The sequence below is a fragment of the Nematolebias whitei genome, chromosome 5, assembly GCF_014905685.2.
Source record: "Nematolebias whitei isolate Nwh7 chromosome 5, NemWhi1, whole genome shotgun sequence".
Lineage (NCBI taxonomy): Eukaryota > Metazoa > Chordata > Actinopteri > Cyprinodontiformes > Rivulidae > Nematolebias > Nematolebias whitei.
The window spans coordinates 16159133-16174119 of NC_056502.1; the positions used below are offsets into that span (position 1 = coordinate 16159133).

Consider the following 14987-nt stretch of genomic DNA (forward strand, 5'->3'; position numbering starts at 1 on the left):
CGATGGCGCACACACACAGGTACGGATACACCCCCGCACCTTTAGCCCCCCCCCCCCCCCCTCTCTCTGTCACATTTTTATCGCACATAAACGCACAATTAAAAGTATCGAGCGGTGTTGCGTTAACAAATATATATTTTTTAAAAAGAGAGGTGCGTGGTGTCGTGTCTTACCTGCGCGCTGCTCTGTGCGGTTCGGATGCGGAGAGGCTGCGCACCGACTGGACCGAGCGCTGGTTCTGGAGCGGCTGTCGAACAGCTCCTAACAACAACTACAGACTGCAACAGACGAGCCTCGGCTGCGGAACACAAGACGCTCCATCACAGGCGCAAGAAAAATGTCACGGACTGCGCGAGTCAGCGTGCTGCCGAGATCCTCGTGTCAACCAAACAAATCAATAAATAAATAAATAAATGCTTCGTCGGAAATTTCCGTCAAGTTAGGAGGAAAGAGCTGGGAGAAGTTTCTTGAGACGGAGCTGGCTCGGTTCTTCGGGAGGACTAGAGGCTGCGCCCGGCCTCACGGAGGTCCGCCAGCGGGGGGAGCGCTGTGATTGGTCCGTCAGAGATGAGCCTCTGCGCCGCCGCTGCTGACCGTCAAACTGGGCCCATTCAACTGGTGGCGACCACCGTCTCCCCACCACCACTCCCCCCACATACACAACCTTTAACTCCCTTCTTAAAGTGCAAAAAAAAACAACAAAAAAACCAACTTCAATTAAGACAAAAACGCACCTTTAAGTGGCGCAACTTCACTTAAAACGGGTGAAATTTCAAGCGGAGAAGCGCGAATAGTCCAAGCATTACGGTAGTTTTCGTTCTGTGCGCGCGAGCGAGCGGGCAGAAGAGAAGAGACACGGTTGCCACAGCAACTGTCATTATGTTGGTGGCAATTATGAAAGCGATGAAAACCCCGGGGGGGGGCAAAAAGCTTCAACACAGGAGCGACAACGAAACTGTCAATTAGACCCAGACCTGCTCTGACGGTTCACTCATTTAGGACAAAGAAATTCAAAATAAAATAAAAAAATGAGTTAACACGAGATTCCCAAGATGCAACGCGGTTAATTCACCTGCTTCATCACGAGCCTCACAGCCACGTGGACTATAGATTCTGTGAAAACCCTGTGATGAATCATGAAGTCAAAGGGAGGGCATTAAAATGGGGAAATTACTCGAAGAGAAGGTCTCAGGTGAGCCCTTTGAGTTTTTTAGGGAATGTTTAGGGGGGATGGAGGCCCAGGTGTCTGAGAAGGCCCTGGTAATTACCTGCATGGCAGGCTGCTATTTCTACCCAGGTGGGTGGGCTGCTGCAGAGGCCAGAGGAGCCCTTCATGACGCTCTGCGGTGCACTTTCCATCACTGCCTCTGCTGGGGTGGATGCAATTAGTCGTCTCCGAGTAATGATTGTTCCATCAGAGGAGACGGCTCTAAACAAAACAATTTTTATATCACCGGACAGTGAAGGCATCACCCACAGGATTATGTAATTAAAAGAAATTTAAAAGAAAGCATCAAATCAAACAGGAACTACGACTCCACGTTTTCTCTTTGCCTCTTGTGCTTCAACGTTTTATTAATGTAAATAATTTAAAAGTGACAGAAAATATCACAGGAGTTCCAGAGGCACCTTTTCAATTATTATTATTCAGGCTTTGCATGCTTTTAGAACAATGAAGCCCTGCCCCTGGTGATGGTTGGACACACATGGATGCTTTTTCCACTACCCGTGCTTTTTCGGAGCATGGTGGCAGAAGCGAGTCACGTCACATTGTGTGTTATACAAAAAAAACAGACAAGATTTTTGTGTGTGTGTTTTCATTTTTTTTAAAAGCATCTGCCAATCTTCCCTGTTCCCTTCCAGCAGCTGCTCTTAAAGCTCAGGATGGCTGAAAGTGAACAGGTTAGAATACAATACGACCAAACAAACAAAAAAAAAATCAATTTTAGGAAAAAAATAAATAAAGACAGACTTCAATTACTCCATACCTTTACTACATTTAGATTCTAATATAAAAAAATACAGTTTACAAAAGATTGCCACCTCTGCACAACAGCAATGTTTGACTCCGAATGGTGAACCCTGAACTTGTCTGGAGCACAATTTGAAAACCTGATTTGGATTTGATCCGGTTCAGACTTAAGAGCAAGGCGGGCTGTGCGGTACACGGTACCATCACAGCTGCAGGAACGTCTGCTGAAAAAGTTCAAAACGACAGAAATCATCCATCTTCAGCAGACATCGGATGCAGTGTTTCGCACGGTGGAAGCTGCGTGAGTCGATCACAACTGGACAACAGGAAAAATACAAGCGATGGCATGATTTCCTCTTTGAAGAGGAGCGGATACTTTTCATGTTTTCAGGTATGGAATTAACAAACCTGTAATGCAAACAGGAAGAGCTCAACTGGAGGTCAAACAAAAAAAAAGGTACAAAGTGAACAATCTGGACTCTGAGAGGAGAGTCAGAAAAGAAACAAAAATGCAATATTTATATTTACACTCACGCTCGCACTCACACACTAATTTGGTTGAGGTGTTAAAGTCGCCTCAACGCACGCTTTTTATCGGCTTTCTTCTTCCCTGCTACGTTATTAATGCTGCTACTGTTACTGCTGCTGGCTCCGTTAGCTCCGTTACCCAGAGCTGCTGGGACGGCTGCTGCGCTGGGGCCCGCTCTCTTCGTAGGGTCACCCGCGTGCTTCTTCGGCTGTGGGCCATCATTAGGGTCCTGGGGTGCCCCGGAGGTGCCACCCGGCCCACCCATAGCGTGGATTTCTGTCAGAAGACGGGCGCGGGACTCGTATTCTGCATAATCCTCTAAAAGCAAGCGCCCAGCTTCTTCGTTCAGAGCCGATTCTGGGTTTGGATGGATGAGAAGACACTTGATGGTCTTTTGGAAAAAGAAAGAAAAAGACAGAAACTTGTATAATCACAACAACAAGAGAGACCGAGCTCAGAAGGAAGAAAAACCGAGAGGCAATCTTACAAGTAAGACATGTCTGAGGCCGAGTTCTGCCTTCCAGTCCCTCTTCAGCACGTTGACACAGATCTCTCCCTTGTGACCCACGTTGGGGTGAAAAATCTTCGTCAGGAAATACCCCTTGGGTGGAACAGCAGGGAAGTCCTTCCCGAGGACCAGGCGCATTCGGAAAATGCCACCAGCAAACGGAGTTCCCTCTGTCAAAGGATGAAGAATTCATCGCATGAAACGGTTTGTTCTAACTGTGCCTGACCCGATCCGTAACAAAATGGTGAAAAATAAAAGAGGAACATGACGGAGCTGCAACGGAGCCAATCAAAGAACCAGGAAGAATCCTGTTAATATTAGTAGCAAACACACAATATATGTTGCCAAAAGAGTTAAAAGTTCAATTTAACAAACAAGTCAACACGCTGTGTGGTTCAGGTGCCTCGTAAGACACAAGATTTACTACTTTAGTATAATTTTTCCAAGTCTTTATTAGAAATAATTCAATTTGAAAAGAGCGGCTTTTCAAAAACAAGTAAAACAAGAACCAGCTAGTGGTACATTTCCACATTTAGGCTTGGGCAGCTAACAGACTACCTGAAAACAGGGAAGTAAGTTGTTTTTTGGGAATTTATCTGTACTGAAATTACTGCCTCGTTTCAGCCGGCGTCAGCTGGACACTCACCTGGTCCTTCGATGGACGTGTGCAGTTCGGTTATGTCTTCCTCACTGGGATAAATCTTGATGCCCTCGGGCGGGTCGGCTGCTAAAGCGGAAACCTCTTTGTAGACCAAGCGCAGAACGTGAGGGGGCAAATTTTCCACATTAGAGTTCTAAATTAAAAAATAAATAAATAATGAGGAACAACAGATTAACACAGAAAGTAGTTATGTACTAACACAGGTCTACTTCAGCTGAACTTCCAACAAAAAGAAAGATATTTTGAGCGTGTTTGATTGAAACCACAAGGCTTCTTAAAACATTATTCATTGATTCATTCACCCTTTATTTACACAGGCTAGACTCATTTACAAGACGGATCTGTTCCAGACAGAACGACATTAAAAGTCTGATTACCAGTAATTTAAAAAAAGGTACTAACCAGTCACTTTTATGTGGATAATAGCACAAAGTAAGCTGGTTTGGCTCTTTTGAGAAACTTTTGTGTTACTTTCTAGATTATGCCACCCAATGGTTAAAATAAATCAAGTACTCAGTAAAAAACAACGCATTAATCACACGTTCTATGTAAATTTGACATACTGCCAAGTTAATAATGACAGTTCGGCTGAAGTTTTTAAACGTTTAAGCATTTTATGATACAGGGATCATCATGATGAAAATCAAACCAGCATTGTTTTATCAAACTCGTTTCCTTCTCGATGATCTACCCATCATCTCTCACACAAGTAGCTTAAAGCTGCTGAACCAGTTCCTGCTTCTCGTTTTATTCAAACTAATATGACTCGAACAAAACCATTTAGGATTAAGTTTTAAATGGTTTGATACAGTTTTAAATGGAAGCAAGTCAACTTTTACTTTGCATTTAAGACCCGGACGACGTTACTACTCTTCTTTAAAAGGTTAAATGTCGGTTTAAAGAGCCGATATTTAAAGTTAATTTATGTTGCACTGGCTTAGCATCACAATCCTAGCTTTACTTGATGTTTGCTGCTTTTGATATACAGCGCTTGTCGTCAGAGAAGAAGTTATTAAGTGAATAAATTACACGTTATGTCTCGATTAACAACAGAATATCGAAAAAAATATTAATCACAAACCAAATGAAAAGGGAAAAAAAAGCTTTCGACGGCTAAGCGTCAGCTCAAACTAGCAACCGTTAGCTGTTAGCATTTAGCTCTGTCTTACCATCTTCGAAAAGGCGATCTAAAAAGCGACAAAATGTCTGAACACTGTCAGATATTAAAAAAAAAATGTTTTCCGTTTATGACTGAAAAGAAAACAGAAATCGTGGATTAAAACTTATCTCTATTTCACTGGTTGTTGTCTTTCTTTACACAGAAACAAAAATACGTTCTACAATTTAAGCTAAAACCAGCGACCAATCGGCGCTTTGGTGACGTAACGCGTTTTCGACAAATCAACCAATCACAGCACAGCTTTTTATGTTGCGTCAGGGTCCGAAGCCCAATCAGCCACACAGAGTCATAAATGTGGCTGATACTTATCAACTATTGGTCCTTTTGAAAAAAACTTAGACGTGTGATCAATACTGGATCCGCTCCATTTATATACCAGCGCACCTTGGAGGCGCTTAATAGGTTCTTAACCTTCAGTTCAGTTAATTACCAACTAAAACATGTTATTTTATTCCCAAGCAACAATGTTGTGGTTAAATGAATAGTTCTTGAGTTATTAATGAGCAAGTGATTGTTTACATTTGTTATTAATCTAGTTAATATGTAAATATTCTATAAACACTTTCACATGTTATTTTCTCTACTCGGAAATAAACCCATGCTTCTCTCTCCAAATGCTGCATAACTTTAAGTTATTCCTTTAAGGCAAGACAATGTCACATTTATTTGTGAGTACTTTAAAGCAGATATTCATAACAACAATTCTGATAACACAGAATGCCTTGTACTAGTTACCCATCATTTCAGATAATCACCACTTCTTCTGTTGGCTGCTCCCTTCTTCAGGGGTCGCCACAGTGAACTAACTCGCATGAAGACTTGGTAATTGTTTAAACGCCGGGTGTCCTTCCTGACACAACCACGACCACCGAGCTACCACAGCCCTCTGTGTGGAGCAGAGAGCTGCTATCTAGGGTGCCGAGAGGAGCAGATGGTGGGGGGTTAAAAGCCTTGCTCAAGAGCCCAGAGTGAGGAAATGAGGGTGGAGGCAGGTGTGGGTGTTTTACCTATCCCACCCACAATTTCATGTTGTCGGTCCGGGGAGAAGAACCAGCAACCTTCTGATCACAGGCCCACCTCATCTAACCTCTGCACCACCACTCCCAAAGTAGATCTTTTACTATATCTTATTAGAAAAACCTTTGACTACAATTATATACTACAATAAACATTATACCAGATGTATCTGATATATTGTTAAATATCTAAAGACATACCATAATTGATAAAATAAATAAAAATAAACAAAGTCATGAGGGACAAACACTAATCATATTGTGACAAGTTAAAAATCAATTTTAGAGTCCAGTAAGTGGAAATATGACTAGTAGCAATATAAACACAAAAATCCACCACTAACTTTGGACTTGAGGAGATACCAGTTTTACGTAAAACATTAAATAAAAACTATATCTTCTAGCAAATGCGTTAAACATATCTAAAACATGTTTTGCTTTAGTAAGACTTCTGATTCATTATTTTTTTTTTTTAAATAAAGGATGCATTTTTGAAAATTGGGAGCTAAACACTCAATTAAAACAACAACAACATAAAAGGGACATTTGCCACATCTGGAAGGTATTGTTGAATGAAAAAAGTCCTTCTGGATATCTGAAGTGTTTTACTTTTGTTTGCAAAACATTTTCAGTCTGTTCAATGTTAAAATGGCCGCTCACTTTTTATTTTGACCAATGTCTTTATGACTTGAATGAACGCTATTATATTTATAGTTTAGACACAGCTGTGGATTAATTACATGTCACAATGGCATGCCACACACAACACATGATAGGGGGAAAAAAGGAGTAGATCCAGTAATTAGATCTCATAAAATCTCTTTATTATGGTTACATTTACTGTTAGTTAGTTAGCCATTTAATTTATTCTTGAAAAGTCATATTCAGCCCCAAAGATTTTAGTATGTTTATTAAAGCCGGTCCACGCATTCATGCTGCTAGGAATATATATACAGTATATATATATATATATATATATATATATTTTTTTTTTAAATCATTTATAAGTGCATTCATTACTTCCACTGCTGAAGAGATGTTTATAAGATTACTTTAAAAATTATAATAATTGTCAACATAGAGAAAGCAAAGTGTTTTAATCCTGTAAGTTGAATCAAAAATAACTGGACTGTATCGTTTCTGAAGATGTTTTGCTTCTCGCATGAGAACATTTCTTCAATCAAAGAGAAAAGTGACAGATTCTAAGCTTTTTAACCCCTCATTTAAAAATAATTCAAAAACAAGACTCTTTCAAAAATAGAAAAGGATTTCATACTGAAAAATGACACTTAAAAAAGAGGGAAAAAGTGTTTCTGTGAGGTACTAATTAGAGGCATGAATAACTGGTCTCTGTGTTGGTAAAGTTTATGAGAGTGCCTCATTAGGATGAGTGAGGGGCAGATCTGACCCATACACTTCATATTTTTCTATTTAAAATCAAGAGAAAAATTGTGCCATCCTCTGGATGGGGGACGAAACGTTTCTCACCTAAACAAACTGGTCCAGATGACATGATTTAACTTTTTCTATTGTGCCACTTTTGTTTACAAAAATAGAAGAAAAATACCAGTGAAATATTCACCTCATTCAGTACAAAAACTGCAACAAAACGTGAACCGTGCAGAATTCATACCAGTATGATCTGCTGTACAGCTGTTAGAATGACACACTTAGTGAAGTGCCGGACAATCATGTGTTTGCGTGTTTTCATGGTCCATGACAGAAAGCTGTAATTTTTTGTCGTCGGTCTTTAAATTGGCCACTAGAGGGCGCCACCTTCACAGCGCCTCCTCTATTGTGCAGCTTGGAAACGTAGCAGCTCTGCGTGTTAAACGCGAAAAACAAGTCGTTTGATGCGTTTGTTTAGTTTTATTTTTTAAAAACGTGATAGTTACGTTGACTTAAATGGGCAGTTTTCGCTTTAGTAGCGTGCAAGTGAAATCCTGTAAACAGCTACAGCGCAACAAAAACAAGGGCTCCACTTCCGGTTTCTGGATGTAGCCGTCAGACTCCAGCATCGTTTTAGGAAATCGCTTTATCAGCAGGTCAGTGGCTTTATTGGGCTGTTGTTGATTGATAGCAGCTCACTTTGTCGCTGTTTCCTCACCGTCAGCAGCCAAACAGAGAGTAGAAGCAGCGGGTTGTCGCGGTTACGAGTAAGCTAATGCTAGCTAACATGAATGGATGGAGTGTGTGTTGACTGGTTTTATTAACCGTTTTAACGCTGCTTCTTCTTCTTCTGTTTTTTTTTTTTTTAAGTATGAGCGAAGGAGAGGTGTTTCACGAGAAGCAACGGTTGGAGCTGTGTGCCATTCATGCTCTCAACAACGTGCTCCAGGAGCGGGTGTTTACCAAGGAGACAGCCGACGACATCTGTAAACGGTACGGGGACGGTTCCGTGTTTAACACCGGTGTTGTGCCAGAACAGGGGACCTGACGAGCTGTTTGTTGGTGTTTGTGGACGTATTTAATTTAAGTGAAATGCTGCTTTAGGTCTGACGTGCACCATAATCGTGCAGCTGGTGGGGCTTTAGCTCATGTTTGTGTTAAGGAGCAATTATTTAGAAGTGAGGAACTGAGGGATAAAAAAAGCCAATAAAGTGAGAAATGTTCTGCTGATATTTTAAACTTGGAGACATAAGTTGAAAAGTAAAACATATGATAACCCAGGAGCCAGATATTCATGTACTTCTGAAAATATTTGGCTTTTACACATTTTCATTTAGACATTTTAATCATCGTTACACTCGTCTGTTTAGATCTTAGTTTTGTTTACCGCAGCTGTTCGCTGGGATAGAAAAATCCTACATTTGTTGAGCTCAAAATTATAACATTTTTATTCCTTTCTGGACAACTTGAAGAAACCAAAGTATCTTTTTCAGCCATCTTCATTCAAACTGAACTAAACGTAGCACAAACTGGGAGAAAGAAAAATCATTTTGGCTTTTAACTGGTGAGAGAAAGTGCGTTTTGTCACATTACTGTTTGTCTCAAGCCCCTTTTAAATGAAACTAGCAGTCCTTGCCGTAATGTTTGTGGCTTTTTGTTTTGCATTCCAAAAAACATAAAAATGTTATTATTAACACTCAAACTATGTGATGGTCATGACTCTCAGCTACTACCGTACCAAATTTGAGTTCAGTATCTGTAGAACAGACTGAGTTGTAAACATTTTCTGCTGCTAAGGATGATTAGCTGTAGCAGCCATCTTGTATCGAGTTCTCTAAAAGAAAATCAGTTTATTGATACTTGTTCTATGTTCTGAGAGTTTCATTAATGGTTTTGCTTACCATAAAGACAAACGGTAATAACTCGACTGCTGCCGCCATGAAAGGCGGGCCGTAACGAACATAAACACAGATCCAGTTTACCGCGAGTCGTTCTAATCACCAGTCATGTTTGCTTTGCCCACTCCGACCAACTGTGGAAATAATGGTGGCCAAGAAAATCGGATGAACACAGCAAAATGTTAGTTGACGAGACTAAAAACACTAGAATTTAAAACCCACGCTAATGCGGCAAACTGCACTTGCAAAACCCGAGGCTTCTCGTAAACGTAGGAATATTTACAAAAATAATCACCGTCACTATTATGGAATGGAAGAAGAGCCTTGAGTGGTGCAGTTTTATACACAAAGCCTTTGTGTCTAAAGAGGCCACATTGTCTGCCATTAGCCTAATTCAACACGAGGCACGGTGAGTCATCTGTGTGCCTTTTTACGAACATTCCAAAGAGAGCCAGTATTTAAAAAAAAAAAAAAATTATATATAAAAATGTTTGTACTCAAAAAGCTAATTTCAAAGCGTTCTGGACAAGATGAGGATCAACAGTAAGGTGGATCTGCTGCGGATTCTCCTTTGAAAACACGGCGCTGTTGGCTGTTCGCAGGCTGGCCCCACAGTGCGTGGTGAACCCCCACCGCTCGGTGCTGGGCACAGGAAACTACGACGTGAACGTCATCATGGCCGCGCTGCAGAGCAGGGACCTGGCTGCGGTGTGGTGGGACAAACGCAGGTGAGAAGTTGTTGTGAGCTTCCGTTCATTTGGCGTCTCAGCAGGAACTGCGTTGAGAGATTAAATCTGACGACAACAGAATCTTATTAAACTCACAAAGACACATACATCTACACAGAACGTACAGTTGTTTATGTGCAGAGAAGCAGAGGACTTGTTGAAGTGTTCTTTGACAGGGATGCACTGTTCCTGATACCAGTACCTTGTGTGTGTACTAATTAGGGATGCACAATATTATCGGCATGGTATCGTATCGGCTGATATTAGCGATAAAGTTAAATATCGGACATTCCATTAAAATAACTCACCGATATAAAAGGCGTTGTTTTTTTTACATTATATATTTAATCATTTTCAGCCCCTTTTTTGGCATCTGCATTTGCTAACAGGTCAAATTGACAAAGACCATGCAGAATAATGTATTTTAATTCCACAGCAGAGAAAGAGCTATGTAGTCTCTGTAAGCAGGTCTAGGGGAAAGAAAAAAAATCAGTATTTGTATCGGATATCGGCCAAAAATCCAATATCGTGCATCCCTAGTACTAATACTTATAAAAATGTTCTGATACCACAGTGCAGATACCACTTCATGGTCATCTCTGCTGAGCAGTTTGGAGATACAGGAGCAGGAAGGTCCATTGTATATAGTTGTTTTTCCCCATTTATTTATTTATTTAAATATTTTTAGTTGACCTGTCCACACGATTTACCAGCTGGTGGCGGTAACGCACCATAACGCTGTTTGCAAACCGTTAGTAAAGCCCACGAGATAAATAAAGCTGCTGCGTGTGGAGAGATGTCAAAGGGAACGACGAGCGATACTAAATCACGTTATCAACGGGAGGGACGAAGTTTTATACCTGCGACACAAGCAGTTCCATCAAACCTATATAAGAAAACAGCGTTTAATAGTAGTGGGAATACTGGGAATATACAGGTCTGAGCATGAGCTTCCCCACAGTCTCACTGTTCACTTTTAGAAAAGCCCTGCTGTCCCAGCTCAGTTTAATGAGTTGATACAAAAAAGAAGCTCCTCTGGTTTTACTGTAGTGGCATTTTGTAGTACTTGTATCAGTACAAGGTATTGGCAAATACCTTGCTTTACTTGTGCTTAGTTTAAAAAAACAACTTGGTATCAGCGCATTCCTGCTCTGACCCGTCTAAAGAGCAGAAGATTTTCTTTGATATTTCTGTCCTTTTTAAAACAACAGGACGGTCCAGAACCTGTGCATGTCCAAGGTCCAGGGCTTCATTCTTAACGTCCCCTCACGAGTATCTTTGGGCATCTTGTCCCTCCCGCTCCGGCGGCGCCACTGGCTCGCAGTTCGGCAGGTGAACGGCCAGTACTACAACCTGGACTCCAAGCTGAAGAATCCCGTGTGCATCGGGGGAGAGGCGGAGCTACGGTAGGAATGTGCAGTGACTCCTCCAGCAGACATGTTGATCACATCACGACCCTTGCCTCAGAGAGTGAGTCATCCCCACACGAGCGGTCACGTGGGGGTTACTTCATTCTTTTTGTTTGCCTCTGGACACGGACGTCTCGTCTTAGGTCCCTCTGTAAACCTCGTCTTTGTTCTCCCTCGCAGGACGTTTCTCGGCGAGCAGCTTTCTCAGGACGTGGCAGAGATGCTCCTGGTGGTCCGACGGGAGGTGGAGGAGGACGGTTCGTGGCTCAACTCTGACAAGGAGTGACGCCTTTTTTTTTTGTGTGTGTAAAGAACACAACTCCTCTGGAAAAATGACAGACTTGACTTAAAAACAAAACAAAAACTTCAGAAATTACTTCAGGGAATGCACTCGAGTACATTTTATTATTCAGGAAATTCCAAAGAGGAGCAGAGGATGACGCCGACTCTTGAAATGAAGATTGTCATCGCTGTTAAAGCTTCGTTTACCTCCACTGTCCATCCTTCTCTGGGTACCTTAATGTCGAGGAGGAGCACTGAAGCCGACAGGAAATTATGGGCTGGTTTGACAACACTTAAGTTGTGGAAAAAGCCTGAACTGGTCACAGCTGTAGTCCCATTACTGGTGTATTAAGATAAAAACAGTTTGCTCCAGTTTTGGGTCATTGTGAACACTAATAATCATAAAACCACACGTTGGTCAAGGAGCTGCACTGTTTCCCTGTTTGTGGTTAACTTTCTATGCACGGCAGAGCGACAGTTTGAGCTGGAAGTGTCTTGTTGGTGCTCGTTCAGACACCACAACACCCGAGGTCTGCAATACCAAGCAGATTCACGTTCTTACCCTGCACAGCCAGTTTCATAAGGTGGTTCGTCTCCTGTTGGGGTGCATTTCTGTGGTGATTTAACACTTATTGTTTTGGTCAGTAGGCAACTCGTTCATGCACAGAGCTCATCAGAAAAGAAAACGAAAGAAAAAAGCACTTTGAAGAGCCGATAAAGTGTTTCTTCGTCTCGTGCTTTCACTTTCGAGCATTTACAGTTGGGAAAAAAACCCATCCCAAAATAAGCAGGAGTTGTTTTTTTTCCCCAAATCGAAACTAGACAAAAGTTTTCTTGCAGTTTCCTTGTTGTCTAGCAGCAGCTCACTAAACATCTGCATTTTCTGCACCAACGTTTGAAAATGTTTGACAGCTGGATCAACCTACAACTTCCTGGAAGCTTCCTTCTGATTTTATTCTCTCTTTGAGGTTACAGCAGATTAAACTACAGACACCGGCTTGAAAACATTTACCGTATTTTTCGGACTATAAGGCGCACTTAAAATCCTTAAATTTTTCTCAAATATCGACAGTGAGCCTTATAATCCGGTGCGCCTTTATGTATTAATTCTAGTTGTGTTTACTGACCTCGAACTGATTTTATGTGGCACACGGAGCTCAAATCTGTCAAAATGAACTGGTTTCACTTAATGCGACTTTTATAGTCTGAAAAATACAGCACTAGTTTGTCTTTGGTTCATTGAGCGTTATGCCTGGAAAGAATGAAACCAGTTGTCTGATTCAATGAAGATTTCTGAATATTCAGTGTGTACCCTGTTCATTTAGTCAAAAATTAGTCTTAGATTCAAATATTTTAGTGCCAACAAGCCAAGTTGGAAGACTTAAGTCTACTTTGGTTCCTCTGTTAAAATGTTTAAAAATTAAACACAGATGAGATTTAAAACCTGCTTCATAGTACAGACTGTAACTCCAGATGTTTTCCTTTATTTTATTTTTATTTATTTATTTTTGACCTAAAAAATTTTTTTTGTTTGTTTAATGTAGCGTTTGAAATGTCGTTGGGGATTTCTGAACCCGTAATACATCAAAATGAACATTTTGGCTTTTTCTTTTTTTTTCTTTTAGCGTTGCGTTTCAGATGAATCTGAACAGTCGGGAACGAGACTAAAGGCTCATGCTCACCGTGATGGATTACCTGTTAAATCACAGCTCTGCTGCTGCGATGGAAGTTATAAAAGCTCATTTTATGTAAAAAAAATTATATATGCAAGAATGTTTAGTATTCCACACAAGCAAAAACAGTGATTTTGTGACTATGCTGAATTTATGTTTGTCTTTTTGTCTCACCTGTTGAAACTATGCATATCCAAGAGTAGGAGCATCGTCTCTGATGTACACTAGTGACTGAGCCTGAAGCGTAAAGGTTCACCATGTTGATGCTTATTTATAATAAACTTTGACTTGCTTAAGTATGAATTTATTCCACAGCATTTTGTGACACTGTACAAACGACAACAGCTGTTGGGTTATTGAAGTTATTTTTATTTATATTAGACTCTTGAGTGTAAAAGGATGCCATTCAAAAGGAGCATTGATAACCATACAAACTCAATTCAAGGGTTAACAGTTGGCAGGGGGGAGGGGGGTTCAATGAAATCTCAAACTGTACCATATATACACAGAACATCTTGGAGAGATCTCAGAAACCCAATGCTTTACTGTACATAGTTATTATTGCTCGTTACGGTAGAGCTACTGCAGCACCAGTAGCAAGAATCATATTGCTATGTACCTGCTGTTGTTGCATGGGATTTGTAGTCGTCTACTCTCAAGACTCACGTGGAAGTTGTAGTTCTCCATTTGTAAAAGGGTCTAACAAGCCCTCAAGTTTTTTTTTTCTTTTTAACGAGACGGTTCAGATCTTTTTCAGTGGGGCTCTGTGGAAAAGTTCTGAACTTATAACTTACTTGATGCAGACAACTCTTTCAATGACCCATTTAGAGAAATAGTTTAATTTTTTGCTGGATTTATAAGCTAAATACTACTTTGAGTCAAAGACCAAAATGCATTTATGGGAACCAGACAAGCTCAGCTAGCTGCTGCTACCCATATTTGAGCTTGTAAACATAAAAGTCTGTGGATGTAATGATGTAATGTAAAACTGACAGGTCTAAAGTTTATCATGAACTGCTGAGTAATTTTTGTTTTAAGACGATACCGATCACTTGGTTTTTGGTTAACTCTATGAGCTATTCAACTGGTGGCCCGCGGGCCACTTTCGGCCCTAGCTGACTTCAGTCTGGACCACCAATGAGTTCATAAAAGATAAACATATTTTTGGAGGGGTTTGGGTTTTGGGTTCTGTTTATTGCATTTATGATTAAATACAATAAAAACAAATTTAAAAGGTAAACAGATCATTGTAATACTTTATTTGCATAATTGCTAGATGTCCTGTCCCTGATCTGCTGACTTTCAGAAACTGTGGCCCTCTGAGCAGAAACTGTGGCCCTCTGAGCAGTAAATAGCTAAAGACGAGCCCAGCAAGCTAATTTAATAGTAGCCTGATGACTGATTCTCTAACGTGCTACCTGCTAGTCCATTGAACTAATGGCTAGTTTGAGAAGCTAACAGCTAGTCTGGTGAGCTCATGGCTAGCCCAGTAAGCTAATGGCTGGCCTGATGATTTTAACTGCTTGTTTGGAGAGCTAACTGCTAATGGTGAGCTAATATAATAGCCTGATGTGTGAACAGCTAGTGCAACAAGCTAACTGCAGGTTAGCAATTTAATCAGCTTGCCAAGTTCACCTTTTAACTCATTGGACTAGCTGTTAGCTCTGTGCACTAGCTATTAGCTCTGTGGACTAGCTGTTAGCTCTGTGGACTAGCTGTTAGCTCACTGGACTAGCTGTTAG

General features: G+C 40.9%; 2 protein-coding genes across 2 annotated transcripts; one reads left to right on the forward strand and one right to left on the reverse strand.

Annotated features, from left to right (window-relative positions):
- Positions 1–2507: 2507 nt before the first annotated feature.
- ube2s (ubiquitin-conjugating enzyme E2S) lies at positions 2508–5032 on the reverse strand. The gene is made up of 4 exons (XM_037676885.1): positions 4840–5032; positions 3656–3803; positions 2989–3179; positions 2508–2892 (listed from the first exon to the last, which is right to left on the reverse strand). Exons 1-4 carry the CDS (start codon positions 4840–4842, stop codon positions 2539–2541), a joined length of 696 nt encoding a protein of 231 aa, XP_037532813.1. The 5' UTR covers positions 4843–5032; the 3' UTR covers positions 2508–2538.
- Positions 5033–8126: 3094 nt separating this feature from the next.
- On the forward strand, positions 8127–11809 carry josd2 (Josephin domain containing 2). Its single transcript, XM_037676886.1, has 4 exons — positions 8127–8248; positions 9756–9881; positions 11093–11287; positions 11471–11809. The coding sequence occupies exons 1-4, from the start codon at positions 8127–8129 to the stop codon at positions 11574–11576; spliced, it is 549 nt and encodes a 182-aa protein (XP_037532814.1). The 3' UTR covers positions 11577–11809.
- Positions 11810–14987: the final 3178 nt, after the last annotated feature.